The following is a 15,052-nucleotide window of genomic DNA, read 5'->3' as shown; positions in this document are numbered from 1 at the left end:
CATCAAACTCAACCCAAGTAGCAGATTCACTCATGGCAAAAGAAATGATTGCTGGTGTTTTAATGCACTAAGTTGGCTGTTCCCCAGCAATAGGTGACAAGCACACTTTGCAAACCCACCTCCAGGAATTCACTCATTGAAGCACCCATAGAATTGTGCACTCATGGTACCATGGTTTGGTCTTCCCCTAATGTCCTTTTCAGCCCTACTCTGCCAAGTCACCCTAAATAAACACTTGTGATGCACTTGTCTTGCAAATAGAACTGTAAGGCAATTCCCCTGCAACTACCTCCCAGCAAACCACACCTCTCCTAGAGAGAAATCTGGACCGGCCACTATACATCAAGATCTCAATAATGTTCCCTCCAGTTTTAAGTAATGAAACATTAGACACACCCAAGTGTCTATCAAGTGCGGGGTGATGAATTCTGGAGTTGACATAAAGAATAAGGTAACATGTTTCTTCATCTGACAAAATCTATCACATATTCACAATATTCTAGGTACCACAGGTCAAAGACATACAATAGATAAGACTCTTGCTGTATTACCACTATTTTCTAGATGGGGAATTTTGTGTCCACCCCTTAGATAAAAACAAAGAACCTGCAAGACTACTGTGCTTACTGAATAACCCATAAACTGCAGCTCAAAGATTTAAAAAAGGATGTTTGTGCAAATGGCCAATAGGGACATGAAAAGATGCTCAACAGCATTAATTATTAGATAAACTCAAAGCAAAACTACCCTGAGGTAGCACCTCACACCAGTGAGAATGGGCATCACTAAAAAGTCTACAAATAGCAAATGCTGGAGAGAGTGTGGAGAAAAAGGAACCCTCCTACACTGTTGGTGAGAACGTAAATTGGTGCAGTCACTATGGAGAACATTATGGAGGTTTCTCAAAAAACTAAAAGGATAGTTGCCATATGATCCAGCAATCCCACTCCTGGGCATATACCTGGACAAAACTATAATTTGAAAACATACATGCACCCCAATGTTCATATCAGCACTATTTACAATAGCCAAGACATGGAACAACCAAAACGTCCATGGACAGTTGAGTGGATATAGAAGATGTGGCACATATACACAATGGAATACTACTCAGCCATAAAAGAAAGGAAATAATGCCATTTGCAGCAACATGTATGAAGCTAGAAATTATCATACTGTATGAAGTAAGTCAGACAGAGAAAGAGAAACACCATGTGATATCACTTATATGTGGAATCTAAAATATGACAGAAATGAATCTATTTACAAAACAGAAATAGACTCACAAATAGAGAGCAGCCTTGTGGTTTCCAAGGGGGGCGGGGAGCAGGGAAAGGATGGATTGGGAGTTTGAAATTAGCAGATGCAAACTATGATATATAGGATGGATAAACAACAAGGGCCTACTGTACAGCACAGGGAACTGTATTCAATATCCTGTAATAAACCATAATGGGAAAGAATCTGAAAAATATATTTATATGTATACATATATCTGAATCACATTGCTGTACACCTGAAACTCTCACAACACTATTAATCAACTATACTCCAACTGAAAACAAAAACTTAACAAAAAAACCACAACCTCACCCTCATATATTCCCTACCCACCTATCCTGTCTTCTTTGTCCTCATCTCCTTTAACTATCCCTGACACACGTGTTCATGCAAGTATTTTCTTTGCTATATTTCTCTCCCACACTGGATGATAAGTTCCAGGAGAACAAGTATTTTTTCTGTGTTACCAATGCTGTACCCTCCATCCCTAGAATACTGCTTGGCATATAGCTGGTGCTCAAAGGGTGTTGGTTGAATGAATGCTTCAATAAGTGAATGATTACTGGTTTCAGCTTTGCAGACGAGGGCTTTAAACTCAGCTGAGACCCACCTCAACTCCTCCCCTACCACTGCTGTCTTTGCAAACAGATTGGACTTGATTCCCCAAAAGACTCCGCACCTACCTTCACATGTCTCTCCCGGGCCCTGGAAAATCATCTTTCCACTGCTGGATTCAAACCCTGGGTTGCAGACACAAGAGTAGTTTCCAAGACTGTTGTGGCAACTCGAATGCTCTGGGCAAGTGCTGGAATTGGAACATTCGTCCACATCTGGTGAGTGGAAATGAAAACCCGGGTCAAAGCAGAGTAAGCAGAGAGGACAGGAGATTGTAAATAGCAGATTCACTCATCCTGTTCTGCACCTGATGCTCCCGAATTCCCAGGCTTTCCCCTTCTCCCTAACCTCCCTTACAGTTAGCATAGCCAAGAGAATAAATTCTGGCCAACTGTATGCAAGCAAGACAAAAGATTAGGTGTCTAAGATTAGAAACACATGTACCCAACTCAATAGGAGCTGCCCATCAAACCCATGCCTGAGAGTCTGAGAGCATTACCTGTACAGGTGAAATGACCTGGCTCTCCTGCCATCGAGTCATTTCCAGTGGGAGAAGAGAAACCGGGCAAACAGCTGCAATTATATGTCGCCATCATGTTTCTGCAGATTGAGTTAGGACCACAAGGTGAGGGTTGTTGAGCACATTCATCAATATCTGGAGAGAAAAAGAGTCAGAGTTACAAATCTTCATCATCTTGTAAAACAGTTTGTATTTTCCAGCGATGGTTGAAGAAATGTCTTCCTAACCATATGCTCCTTTTGTTTTTGGTAAAATTTTTGTAATCAATTCATTCATTTATTTATTTATTTATTTATTTATTTATTTATTTATTTTATTTATTTCTTGGCGGTGTTGCCCTTCGTTGCTGCACACGGACTTTCTCTAGTTGTGGATAGCAGGGGTTACTCTACATTGTGGTGCACGTGCTCCTTATTGTAATGGCTTCTCTTGTTGCAGAACATGGGCTCTAGTCACGTGGGCTTCAGTAATTCTGGCACATGGTGGCTCAATAGTTGTGGCTCATGGGTTGTAGAGCACAGGCTCAGTACTTGTGGCTCACAGGCTCTAGAGCACAGGCTTAATAGCTGTGGTGCACAGGCTTAGCTGCTCTGTGTCATGTGGGATTTTTCTGGAGCAGGGATTGAACCTGTGTCACCTGCACTGGCAGGCAGATTCTTAACCACTGGGCCACCTAGGAAGTTCCCCCATATGCTCTTAATTCAATGCCCTTTCATTGGTACTCCTTCCATCAAACACTGGGATCTGTATTTCCTCCCCTTGAATCTGAGCATGCTTGGGACTATGGTAGTGGTGACACTAGGGTATAAAAATACCGTACTAACTCACAAAAATGTCACACACTTCCACCTTGTTCTCTTGAGATGCCCGTGCTTGACTCAGCCACCATACTGGGAGGAAGCTCAACCAGCCATGACAAAGCAGCCCAGGTGGAGAAGACCTAAGACCTCCAGCCCACAGCCCTGCTGGGGCAGCCAGCCAACAGCCAACACCAGCTTGCCAGCCTAGTGAGTGAGCCCGCTTCAAAGTCGATCCTCTATCCCCCAATTGAGCCAACTCAACTGACACTGTGTGGAACAAAGTCAAGCCATCCTCATCAGACTCAACCCAAGTAGCAGATTCACTCATGGCAAAAGAAATGATTGCTGGTGTTTTAATGCACTAAGTTGGCTGTTCCCCAGCAATAGGTGACAAGCACACTTTGCAAACCCACCTCCAGGAATTCACTCATTGAAGCACCCATAGAATTGTGCACTCGTGGTACCATGGTTTGGTCCTCCCCTAATGTCCTTTTCAGCCCTACTCTGCCAAGTCACCCTAAATAAACACTTGTGATGCACTTGTCTTGCAAATAGAACTGTAAGGCAATTCCCCTGCAACTACCTCCCAGCAAACCACACCTCTCCTAGAGAGAAATCTGGACCGGCCACTATACATCAAGATCTCAATAATGTTCCCTCCAGTTTTAAGTAATGAAACATTAGACACACCCAAGTGTCTATCAAGTGCAGAGTGATGAATTCTGGAGTTGACATAAAGAATAAGGTAACATGTCCCTTCACTTGACAAAATCTATCAAATATTCACAATATTCTAGGTACCACAGGTCCAAGACACAGAGTAGATAAGACCCTTGCTGTAGTACCACCATTTTCTAGATGGGGAATTTTGCGTCCACCCCTTATTTAAAAACAAAGGACCCGCAAGACTACTGTGCTTACTGAATAACCCATAAACTGCAGCTCAAAGATTTAAAAAAGTATGTTTGTGCAGATGGCCAATAGGGACATGAAAAGATGCTCAACACTGTTAATTGTTAGATAAATTCAAACCAAAACTACCCTGTGGTAGCACCTCACACTGGTGAGAATGGCCATCACTAAAAAGTCTACAAATAACAAATGCTAGAGAGGGTGTGGAGAAATAGGAACCCTCCTACACTGTGGATGGGAATGTAAATTGGTGCAGTCACTATGGAGAACAGTATGGAGGTTCCATAAAACACTAAAAATAGAGCTACCACATAAGCCAGCAATTCCACTCCTCAGCATATATCCATAGAAAACTCAAATTCAAAAATATACATGCACCCCAATGTTCATATCAGCAACATTTACAATACCCAAAAGATGGAAGCAACCAGAATGTCCATCAACAGATGAATGGATAAAGAAGATGTGGTACATATAAACAAGGAATATTACTCAGCTGTAAAAAGGAACGAAAGTTGGAACATTTGTAGAGACATGGATGGACCTAGAGACTGTCATACAGAGTGAAGTGAGTCAGAGCGAGAAAAACAAGTATCATATACGAACACATATATGCGGAATATAGAAAAATGGTACAAATCAACCAGTTTGCAAGGCAGAAATAGAGACACAGATGTAGAGAACAAACATATGGACACCAAGTGGGGAAAGAGTGGAGGGTTGGAGGGGAATGAATTGGGAGATTGGGATTGCCACATATACTTTACTAATAAGAAAAAAATATATCAAATTGTACACTTTAAATATGTGCAGTTTATTGTCTGTCAATTGTATCTCAATAAAATTTCTTAAAGAAAAAAAATTGTAAAAAAAAGATACATGCACCCCAATGTTCGTAGCAGCAATATTTACAATATCCAAAACATGGAAGCAACCAGAATGTCCATCGACAGATGAATGGATAAAGATGATGTGGTACATATGTAAAATGGAATACTACTCAGCCATAAAAATGAATGAAATAATGCCATTTGCAATAAAATGGATGAACCTAGAGATTATCATACTTTGTGAAGTAAGTCACACAGAGAAAGACAAGTACTATAAGATATCTATTATATGTGGAACATAAAATACGATACAAATGAATTTATTTACAAAACAGAAATAGACTCACACATATAGATAACACACTTGTGGTTGCTAAGCAGCAGGGCCAGGGGAAGGGTGCATTGGGAGTTTGAAATTAGCAGATTCAAACCATTATATATAGGATGGATAAACAAGGTCCTACTGTATAGCACAGAGAACTATATTCAATATCCTGTAATAAACCAAAATGGAAAAGAATCTGAAATATATGTGTATGTATATATAACTGAATCACGCTGCCGTACACCTGAAACTAACATAATAATTGTTAAACAACTATACTCTAATATAAAACAAAAACTAAAAAAACGACCTCACCCTCATGTATTGCATACTCACCTGTCCTGTCTTCTTCGTCCTCATCTCCTTTAACTATCCCTGACACACATATGTTCATCCATGTATTTTCTTTGTTAAATTTCTCTCCCCACGGTGGATGATAAGTTCCAGGAGAACAAGTATTTTTTTCTGTGTTACTCACTGCTGTACCCTCCATCCCTAGAATACTGCTTGGCATATAGCAGGTGCTCAAGAAGCATTTGTAGAATGAATGCATCAATGAATGAGTGATTATTGGCTTCAGCTTTGCAGACGAGGGCTTTAAACTCAGCTGAGACCCACCTCAACTCCTCCCCTACTACTGCTGCCTTTGCAAACAGATTAGACTTGATTCCTCAAGTCCAATTCCTGCACCTACCTTGACACGTCTCTCCCGGACCCTGGAAACTCATCTTTCCACTGCTGAATTCAAACCCTGGGTTACAGACGCAAGAGTAGTTTCCAAGACTGTTCTGGCAACTCGAATTCTCTGGGCAAGTGCTGGGATTGGCACATTCGTCCACATCTGGTGAGTGGAAATGAAAACCCGGGTCAAGGCAAGGAAGCAGGGAGGACGAGAGACTGTAAATAAAAGATTCACTCCTCCTGTTCTCCACCTGATGCTCCCAAATTCCCAGGCTTTCCCCTTCTCCCTAACCTCCCTTGCAGTTAGGCATGGCCAAAAGAATAAATTCTGGCCAACTGTATGCAAGCAGGAGGGTGGCAAAGAGTTTTAACCCATAATGATCATAGATTGCAGAAATGGCTGTCAATCTTTGCGCCTCTGTGTGTTCACAACTTTGGAAGAGTTTTATGCCATACAATGTGATGTTGCCACTCCTCTCTTCAAGAAATGGAATTTGTTTCCTCAGCTGTTGACTCAAGCTGGTTCTATGACTTATATTGTTCAATATATACAGAAGAAGTAATGTGGTGTCAGTCCAAATTTAAATGTCAAGAACCCTATTTGGTTCTGCTCATACTTTGGGCCCCTTGCCCCTGGCATATGAACAAATTCCAGGCTAATAAGAAAAAGACAAAGTGCAAGAGAGATGGATCACCCCAGATGAGCCCCAGGTATGTGAGGCAGCCCAGCCAAGATCAGCAAAGCTGACCCACAGTTGACCACACACACATGATCAAGCCCAGTGGAGACTCAAAGAACTGACGAGCAGAGCCCAAACTAAACTGCCAACAAAAGGAATCAAGAGCTAAATGAATACGGGTTGATTTAGCCACCAACTTCCAGACTGCTTTGTTACTGAGCAATAGCTAACTGCTACAAACATATGAGAAAAATCAGAGATGACTGCAAATATCTCCAACTCCAAGCCAAGGGGATATCATGAGGGATTGATCACTCCATGCCTTTCCTGATGGAGTTACCCTACTTTTAAATAAATAACACTGCTGCAGCAGACTCAGGAAGGTGGAGCCCTTATCTCTTGGTGAGAATATTCTGGCTGTGGTGTAGAGGATAGATTTGAGGGTGCAACAACAAAGAAACGTGGAGACAAGTAAGGACCCTGCAGTAATAATGGTGAAACCTAAACAAAAGAGTGAGGAGAGTGGAGAGATGCAAGGTGTATTTAGCAGGGCGATTGCCCAATGAGATGATGACTGATTTAATACAGAAGGGGGGGGGGCAAGGATCAGGAATAACTCTCAGGTCTTCATTCAAATACCTTTTAGGGAAAAGTTTTGAAGTTTGGGTCTGAGCAATCCCCAGGACAGAGTTTATCTCGGCGGTACTGACATTTGGGACCAGATCATTCTTAGTTGTGGGACGGCTGTTCTGTGCATTGCAGGATGTTTAGCAGGATCTCTGGTCTCTACCCACCAGTTGACAGTAACACAAACAACCCCACCACCACCACCGGTTTGGAAAAGCAAAAACATCTCCAGACCTTGTCAAGATCTCCCCCAAGGTGGGGGGGTGAATCACACTCAGGATAGAGCCCTCCGTTACTCTCAAGCACTGCCTGACCCACTGCTTAACTCATAGTAGACCCTCAGTGGGAGGTCAAATCCAGGTTCTCCCACTTAATAGCTGTGTATCCTTGGACAAGTGACTTTACCTCTCTGAGCCTCAATTGGATCATTCCCAAAATGAGGACCATAATGTCTACCTCATTGGATCATCAGATAAAGTTCTGAATTAATTGAATAGGTAAAGAAGAGCAGGTTCTCTATACCTTCACACATGGAGTATTTAGAGGTGAATCCAACTTGGCACCTGCAATGGTAGCTTCCCAGAGCATTGGTACACTCAGAATGTGCTGGGCACACCCTGGGGTAGAGGCATTCATTAATGTCTGAGGAGCAGTGGAGGAGAGAGAAGAGACAAAAGATTAGGTGTCTAAGGTGAGAAACACATGTACCCAGCTCAGTAGGAGCTGTCCACCAAACCCATGCCTGAGAGCCTGAGAGCGTTACCTGTACAGCTGAAATGACCTGGTTTTCCTGGCATCCAGCCATTTCCAGTGGGAGAAGAGAAACCGGGGAAACACATGCAGCTATACTTTCCCACCGAATTTGTGCAGATTGAGTTAGAACCACATGGTGTGGGATGTTGAGCACATTCATCAACATCTGGAGAGAAAAAGAGTCAGCGTTACAAAGTTTCTTCATCTTGTGAAACAGTTTGTATTTTCTGAAGATGGTTGAAACAGTCTTCCACCCCAAAAGTTCTTTTCTTTTAATTTATTTATTTATTGATTGGCCGTGTTGGGTCTTCATATGTATACTGAAGCTCACCCTCCTGGAGCCCATGCTCCGCAACAAAAGCCACCACAATGAGAACCCGTGCACTGCAACGAAGAGTATCGCCTGCTTGCCGCAACTAGAGAAAGCCTGAATGCAGCAACAAAGCCCCAAACAGCCAATAAATAAATACATAAACTTTTTAAAAAGAGCTTATTGGAAGGAAGACACTGTTTCAACATCTTTGGAAAATACAAACTATGCAAGCAGGAGGGTGGCAAATAGTTTCAACCCATAATGATCATAGGTTGCAGACATGGCTGTCATCCTTTGTGCCTCACTGTGTCCACACCTTGAGATAAGCTTTGTGCCACACAATGTGATGTTGCCACTCCTCTCTTAAAGACATGGAGTTTGTCTCCCCAGGCCTTGACTCGAGTGGCTTTGTGACTTGCATTGGCCAATAAATACAGCACAAGTGATGTGGTGTCAGTCCCAAACTTAGTCATCAAGAAACCTATTTCATTCTGCTCATACTTTGGGCCCTTTGCCCCTGGCATATGAACAAACCCCAGGCTAATAAGATAAAGACAAAGTGCAAGAGAGATGGATCACCCCAGGTGAACCCCAGTTATGTGAGGCAGCCCAGCCAAGATCAGCAAAGCTGACCCACAGCTGACCACACACACATGAACAAACCCAGTGGAGACCCAAAGAACTGACCAACAAAGCCCAACCTAAACTGCAAACACGTGGCATCCAGTGGCTAAAACAAATGTTGGTTATTTTGTTCCAGGGCGTTTTGTTACTCAGCAACATCTAACTGCTACAAAGAGATCAGAAAAGTCAGAGATGACTTCAAATATCTCTAACTCCAAGCCAAGGGGACATGATAAGGGATTGATCATTCCATGCCTTCCCTGATGGAGTCACCCTCCCTTTAAATAAATAATAGTGCTGCAGCAGACTCAGGAAGATGGAGCCCTGTCTCTTGGTGAGAATATTCTGGTTGCAGTGTGGAGGATAGATCCAAAGGAGCAACACTAGAGAGACAGAGAGACTAGTCAGGAGGCTGCAGTAATAATGATGAAACCTAAACCAAGGAGGTAAAAGAGTGGGAAGATGCAAGACATATTTAGCAGGTAGATCACCCAATGACATGATGACAGATTTAACACGGAAATGGAGGGAGGATCAAGAATCACTCTCTGCTCTGCATTCAAATACCTTTTGGGGAAACGTTCTGAAGTTTAGGTCTGAGCTCTCCCCAGGACAGAATTTATCTTGGCGATACTGGCATTTGGGACCAGATCATTCTTGGTTGTGGAACGGCTGTTCTGTGCATTGGAGGATGTTTAGCAGCATCTCTGGTCTCTACCCACCAGTTGACAGTAACACAAACAACCCCACCACCACCACCAGTTTGGACAACCAAAAATGTCTCCGGACATTGTCAAGATCTCCCCCCAGGGAGTGGGTGGATCGCTCTAGGGATAGAGGTCCGCACCGCATCACTCTCAAGTACTGCCTGCCCGATTGCTTAACTCATAGTAGATGCTCAACAGGAGGTCAAATCCAGGTTCTTCCACTTAATAGCTGTGTATCCTTGGACAAGTGACTTTACCTCTCTGAGCCTCAACTGGATCATTCCCAAAGTGAGGATCATCACCACTATCTCCTAGGATCATCGAATGAAGTTCTTAACTAATTGGGTAGGTAAAGAAGAGCAGGTTCTCTATAGCTTCGCAGATGGACTTTTTAAAGGTGAATCCAACTTGGCACCTGCAACTGTAGCTTCCCAAAGAGTTGGTACACTTAGAATGCTCTGGGAAGACTCTACTGTAAAGGCATTCCTTAATGTCTGAGGAGCAGTGGAGGACAGTGAGCAGACAAATGATTAGGTGTCTAAGATTAGAAACACATGTACCCAACTCAATAGGAACTGTCCACCTGAGAGCCTGAGAGCATTACCTGTACAGGTGAAATGACCTGGCTTTCCTGGCATCCAGTCATTTCCAGTGGGAGAAGAAAAACCAGGCAAACAGCTGCACTTATACCTTGCCATCATGTTTCTGCAGATTGAGTTAGGACCACATGGTGAGGGTTGTTGAGCACATTCATCAATATCTGGAGAGAAAAAGAGTCAGAGTTACAAATCTTCATCATCTTGTGAAACAGTTTGCATTTTCCAATGATGGTTGAAGCAATGTCTTCCATCTCATACGCTCTTTTTAATTTTTGCAAAGTTTTTTAAATAAATTTATTTATGTATTTATTTTTATTTATTTATTGGTGGTGTTGGCCTTTGTTGCTGCACACAGGCTTTCTCTAGTTTGGCGAGCATAGGCTACTCTTCATTGTGGAGTGTGGGCTCCTCATTGTGGTGGCTTCTCTTCTTGTGGAACATGGGCTCTAGTCACGTGGGCTTCAGTAGTTCTTGCACATGGTGGCTCAATAGTTGTGGCTCATGGGCTGTAGAGCACAGGCTCAGTACTTGTGGCTCACAGGCTCTAGAGCTGTGGCTCACAGCTCAGGCTTAATAGTTGTGGTGCACAAGCTTAGATGTTCTGTGGCATGTGGGATTTTTCTGGAGCAGGGATTGAACCCATGTCACCTGCACTGGCAGGCAGATTCTTAACCACTGGGCCACCTAGGAAGTTCCCCCATATGCTCTTAATTAAATGCCCTTTCATTGGTACTCCTTCCATCAAGCACTGGGATCTGTATTTCCTCCCCTTGAATCTGAGCATGCTTGGGACTTTGGTAGTGGTGACACTAGGGTTAAAAAAATACCATACTAACTCACAAAAATGTCACACACTTCCACCTTGTTCTCTTGAGATGCCCGTGCTTGACTCAGCCACCATACTGGGAGGAAGCTCAACCAGTCATGACAAAGCAGCCCAGGTGGAGAAGACCTAAGACCTCCAGCCCACAGCCCTGCTGGGGCAGCCAGCCAACAGCCAACACCAGCTTGCCAGCCTAGTGAGTGAGCCCGCTTCAAAGTCGATCCTCTATCCCCCAATTGAGCCAACTCAACTGACACTGTGTGGAACAAAGTCAAGCCATCCTCATCAGACTCAACCCAAGTAGCAGATTCATTCATGAGCAAAAGAAATGATTCCTGGTGTTTTAATGCACTAAGTTGGCTGTTCCCCAGCAATAGGTGACAAGCACACTTTGCAAACCCACCTCTATGAATTCACTCATTGAAGTACCCATGGAATTGTGCACTCGGGGTACCATGGGTTGGTCCTCCCCTAATCTCCTTCAGCCCTACTCTGCCAAGTCACCCTAAATAAACACTTGTGATGCACTTGTCTTGCAAATAGAACTGTAAGGCAAGTCCCCTACAGCTCCCCCCAGAAAACTGCATCTCTCCTAGAGAGAAATCTGGACCTGCCACCATACATCAAGATAAGATCACAAGAATGTTTATTCCAGCTTTAAGTAATGAAACATTGGAAACACTTATGTGTCTATCAATTGCAAGGTGATTAAATGTGGAGTTAACATAAGAATAAGGTTGCATGTTCCTTCATTTGACAAATATCTATCAAATATTCACAATGTGTTAGGTACCACAAGTCAAAGGCACAAAGTAAATAAGATCCTTGCTGTAGTATCTACCACTTTCTAGATGGGGAACGTTGCTTTCACCCCTTATTTAAAGGAAGGGACAGACAAGACTACTGTGCTTACTGAATAACCCCTAAAGTGTAGCCCAAAGATTTAAAAAAGAATATTTGTTCAGGTGGCCCATAGGCACATGAAAAGATGCTCAACATCACTAATTATTTAAGAAATGCAAACCAAAACTACCATGAGGTACCACATCACACCAGTCAGAATAGCCATTATTAAAAATCTATAAATAACAAACGCTGGAGTGGGTGTGGAGAAAGGGGAACCCTTGCACATTGTTGGTGGGATGTAAATCACTGTAGCCACTATGGAGAACAGTATGGAGGTTCCTCAAAAAAACTAAAAGTATAGTTGCCATATGATCCAGCAATCCCATTCTTGGTTGTATACCTGGACAAAACTATAATTCAAAAAGATGCATGCACCCCCACGTTCGTAGCTACACTATTTACAACAGCCAAGACATGGAAGCAACTTACATTTCCATCGACAGATGAATAGATAAAGAAGATGTGGTACATATATACAAAGAAATATTATTCAGCCATTAAAAAGAATGAAATCATGCCATTTGCAACAACATGGATGGACCTAGAGATTGTCATACTAAGTGACATATTATGTCATACAAAGTGTCATAGTAAGTTAAAGACAAATACCATATGACACCACTTATATATGGAATCTAAAATATGACACAAATCAATTATTTACAAAACAGAAATCGACCCACAGACATAGAGAACAGACTTGTGGTTGCCAAGGGTGGAGGAAGGATGTATTGGGAGTTTTGGATTAGCAGATGTAAACTATTATATATAGAATGGATAAACAACAAGGTCCTACTGTATAGCACAGGGAATTGTATTCAATATCCTATAATAAACCACAAATGGAAAGGAATCTGAAAAATATATATATATATTTATATATATTTATATATAACTGAGTCACTTGGCTGTGCAGTAGAAACTAACACAACATTGTACATCAACTATGGCTCAATAAAAAATACTTTTTTAAAAAAAGATATGAGGCTCCCTAGGAACTATAATAATTGAAATAAACTATCTTGTTCAGAGCTCAGCAGACTACAGCTCATGAGTTGTATCCTGCCTGCCACCTGTTTGTGTAAATAAAGTTTTATTAGAACACAGCCCCACCCATTCATTTATGTATCATCTATGGCTGCTTTTGCACTACAAACTGGAGTATTGAGTAGTCCAGACAGAGACCATACAGCCTGCAGCCTCCAAAATATTTACTGTCTGACCCCTTACAGAGTAAGTTTGTGGACCCCTGCAAACTATGTCAGAGACATAGTCAGACCTGTACTGTCAAGAGGAGAGTTTGAGTCTAAATATAAGGAACACAGACCAAAAAGCTTAGGTCATTCTGGGAATTGTTTTAGTTTCTATTATTTATGTTAACACTAGCTTTTGGGACTGTACATGTGCCTAACACACTGCACGCATTACTGCATTTAATCTTCTCAAATATCCTTTAAGGCAGGTACTCTTATACACCCACTTTACATATGGAAATATTGAGGCTTGGAGAGATTAAATCCATTTCCCCAAGGCCTCACAACTGGGGTGTGGCAAATAGGTAAGTGGTTTACAGACCGCTGTTAGACTCAGAAAGACCTGGGTTTGAATTCCAGTTCAACTGTTTGACCCTAAAGAAGTCATTTCAGCTCTCCAAGCCTCGGTCTTCTCATCTGTACGATGAAGATCAAAAGGACTACACTTGACGTAAGATGAAAATGCACATAAAGCCCTTCACACTCAATACATGTTAGAAATTCTTATTATTTGCTTGGACTGGAAGGACATCAGTGGTTATTTCCAGATATCGACAAATAGCATAATTTCCTTTTTCTTTTTATTCTAACACGTGTCTCTAATCATTGGAGTTTTTAGTGACCAGGAGTTGAGAAATAATAGAAATTAATAAAGAAAGAGAGGAAGGGAGGGAGGGAAGGAGGAAGGAGAGAAGAAAAGGAGGGAGGAATGGAGGGAGGGATGGAAGGAAGGAATGGAGGGAGGGAGAAAATAATGCTTGGGAAAAAAAGAAAAAGTACCTGCATCTGCTGCCCAGCCAGCTTCCACCTGATTTTCCTACCAAATGCTGAGGGATTTTGAGAGGGCATGAACTCACCTTCGCATTTCACTGTTGGGTCACTGAACGTTGTCAATCCGTTGCTGGACCGGAAGCCTTTTTTGCAACTGCAGTAGTAACCTGTTGAAGTGTCGGTGCAGGTTGCAGATGCCGGACACACGGTGGTATCTGCACACCCATTCACATCTAGGCAGCAGAGAAGAAAGGATTTGGGTTAGAGCACAGAGGGGACAGGAAGGCGACTGTTATAAGTTGAATTGTGTCTCCCAATGCCCACACAAAATGTTGAAGTTATTGAAGTCCTAAACGCTGGTCCCTGAGAATGTGACCTTATTTGGAAATAGAGTCTTTGTAGAAGTAAGATATAAATAAAGATGAGATTATACTGGAACAGGGTGGTCCTTTAGTCTGATATGATTTGTGTCCTTCTAAGAACAAGAGGCGGGGATTTCCCTAGTGGTCCAGTGGTTGAGAATCTGCCTTTCAATGCAGGGGACGTGGGTTTGATCCCTGGTCGGGGAAGTAAAATCCCACATGCTGCGGGGCAACTAAGCCCTCGCATCACCACTACTGAGCATGCAAGCCACAACTGGAGAGAGAAGTCCGCACACTGCAAAGAAAAATCCCATGTGCTGCAACTAAGACCCAACGCAGCCAAAAATAAAAATAAATAAAGAAATTTTAAATGGCCTTTTCAATAAATGATGCTGGAACAAATGGATATCTATATGGAAAAAAATGATTAAAAAAAAAAAGAGCAGAAGGCAAGGCACAGAGACAGGGAGAACAGCACCTGATGATGGAGAAAGAGATTGGAAGGATGCATCTACAAGCCAAGGACCACCAAGCATGACCAGCAGCAATACCAGAAGCTAGTTGAACTTGGAATAGATTCTCCTCTATAGCCTTCAGAGAAAGCACCTTGATTTTGGACATCTGGTCCCCAGAACTGTGAGAGGATACGTTTGTGTTGTTTTCAGCCAAC

At 42.4% G+C, this 15,052-nt stretch overlaps 1 protein-coding gene across 1 annotated transcript in view; it reads right to left on the bottom strand.

Moving 5' to 3' along the window:
• LOC130837120 (adhesion G protein-coupled receptor E1-like) overlaps nucleotides 1–15,052 on the bottom strand; it is a 66,346-nt gene that overhangs the window by 38,928 nt on the left and 12,366 nt on the right. The window contains exons 3-9 of the mRNA XM_057709925.1: nucleotides 14,107–14,253; nucleotides 10,273–10,428; nucleotides 8,035–8,190; nucleotides 7,794–7,913; nucleotides 5,978–6,124; nucleotides 2,396–2,551; nucleotides 1,965–2,111 (exon numbers count right to left, since the gene is read on the bottom strand). Coding sequence (XP_057565908.1) covers nucleotides 1,965–2,111; nucleotides 2,396–2,551; nucleotides 5,978–6,124; nucleotides 7,794–7,913; nucleotides 8,035–8,190; nucleotides 10,273–10,428; nucleotides 14,107–14,253 — 1,029 coding nt within the window. The remainder of the gene's footprint in view (nucleotides 1–1,964; nucleotides 2,112–2,395; nucleotides 2,552–5,977; nucleotides 6,125–7,793; nucleotides 7,914–8,034; nucleotides 8,191–10,272; nucleotides 10,429–14,106; nucleotides 14,254–15,052) is intronic.

The sequence above is a fragment of the Hippopotamus amphibius genome, chromosome 15, assembly GCF_030028045.1.
Source record: "Hippopotamus amphibius kiboko isolate mHipAmp2 chromosome 15, mHipAmp2.hap2, whole genome shotgun sequence".
NCBI classification, from domain to species: domain Eukaryota; kingdom Metazoa; phylum Chordata; class Mammalia; order Artiodactyla; family Hippopotamidae; genus Hippopotamus; species Hippopotamus amphibius.
Note: the sequence above shows the minus strand (reverse complement) of the source record. Positions and strands in the feature narration are given on the sequence as shown.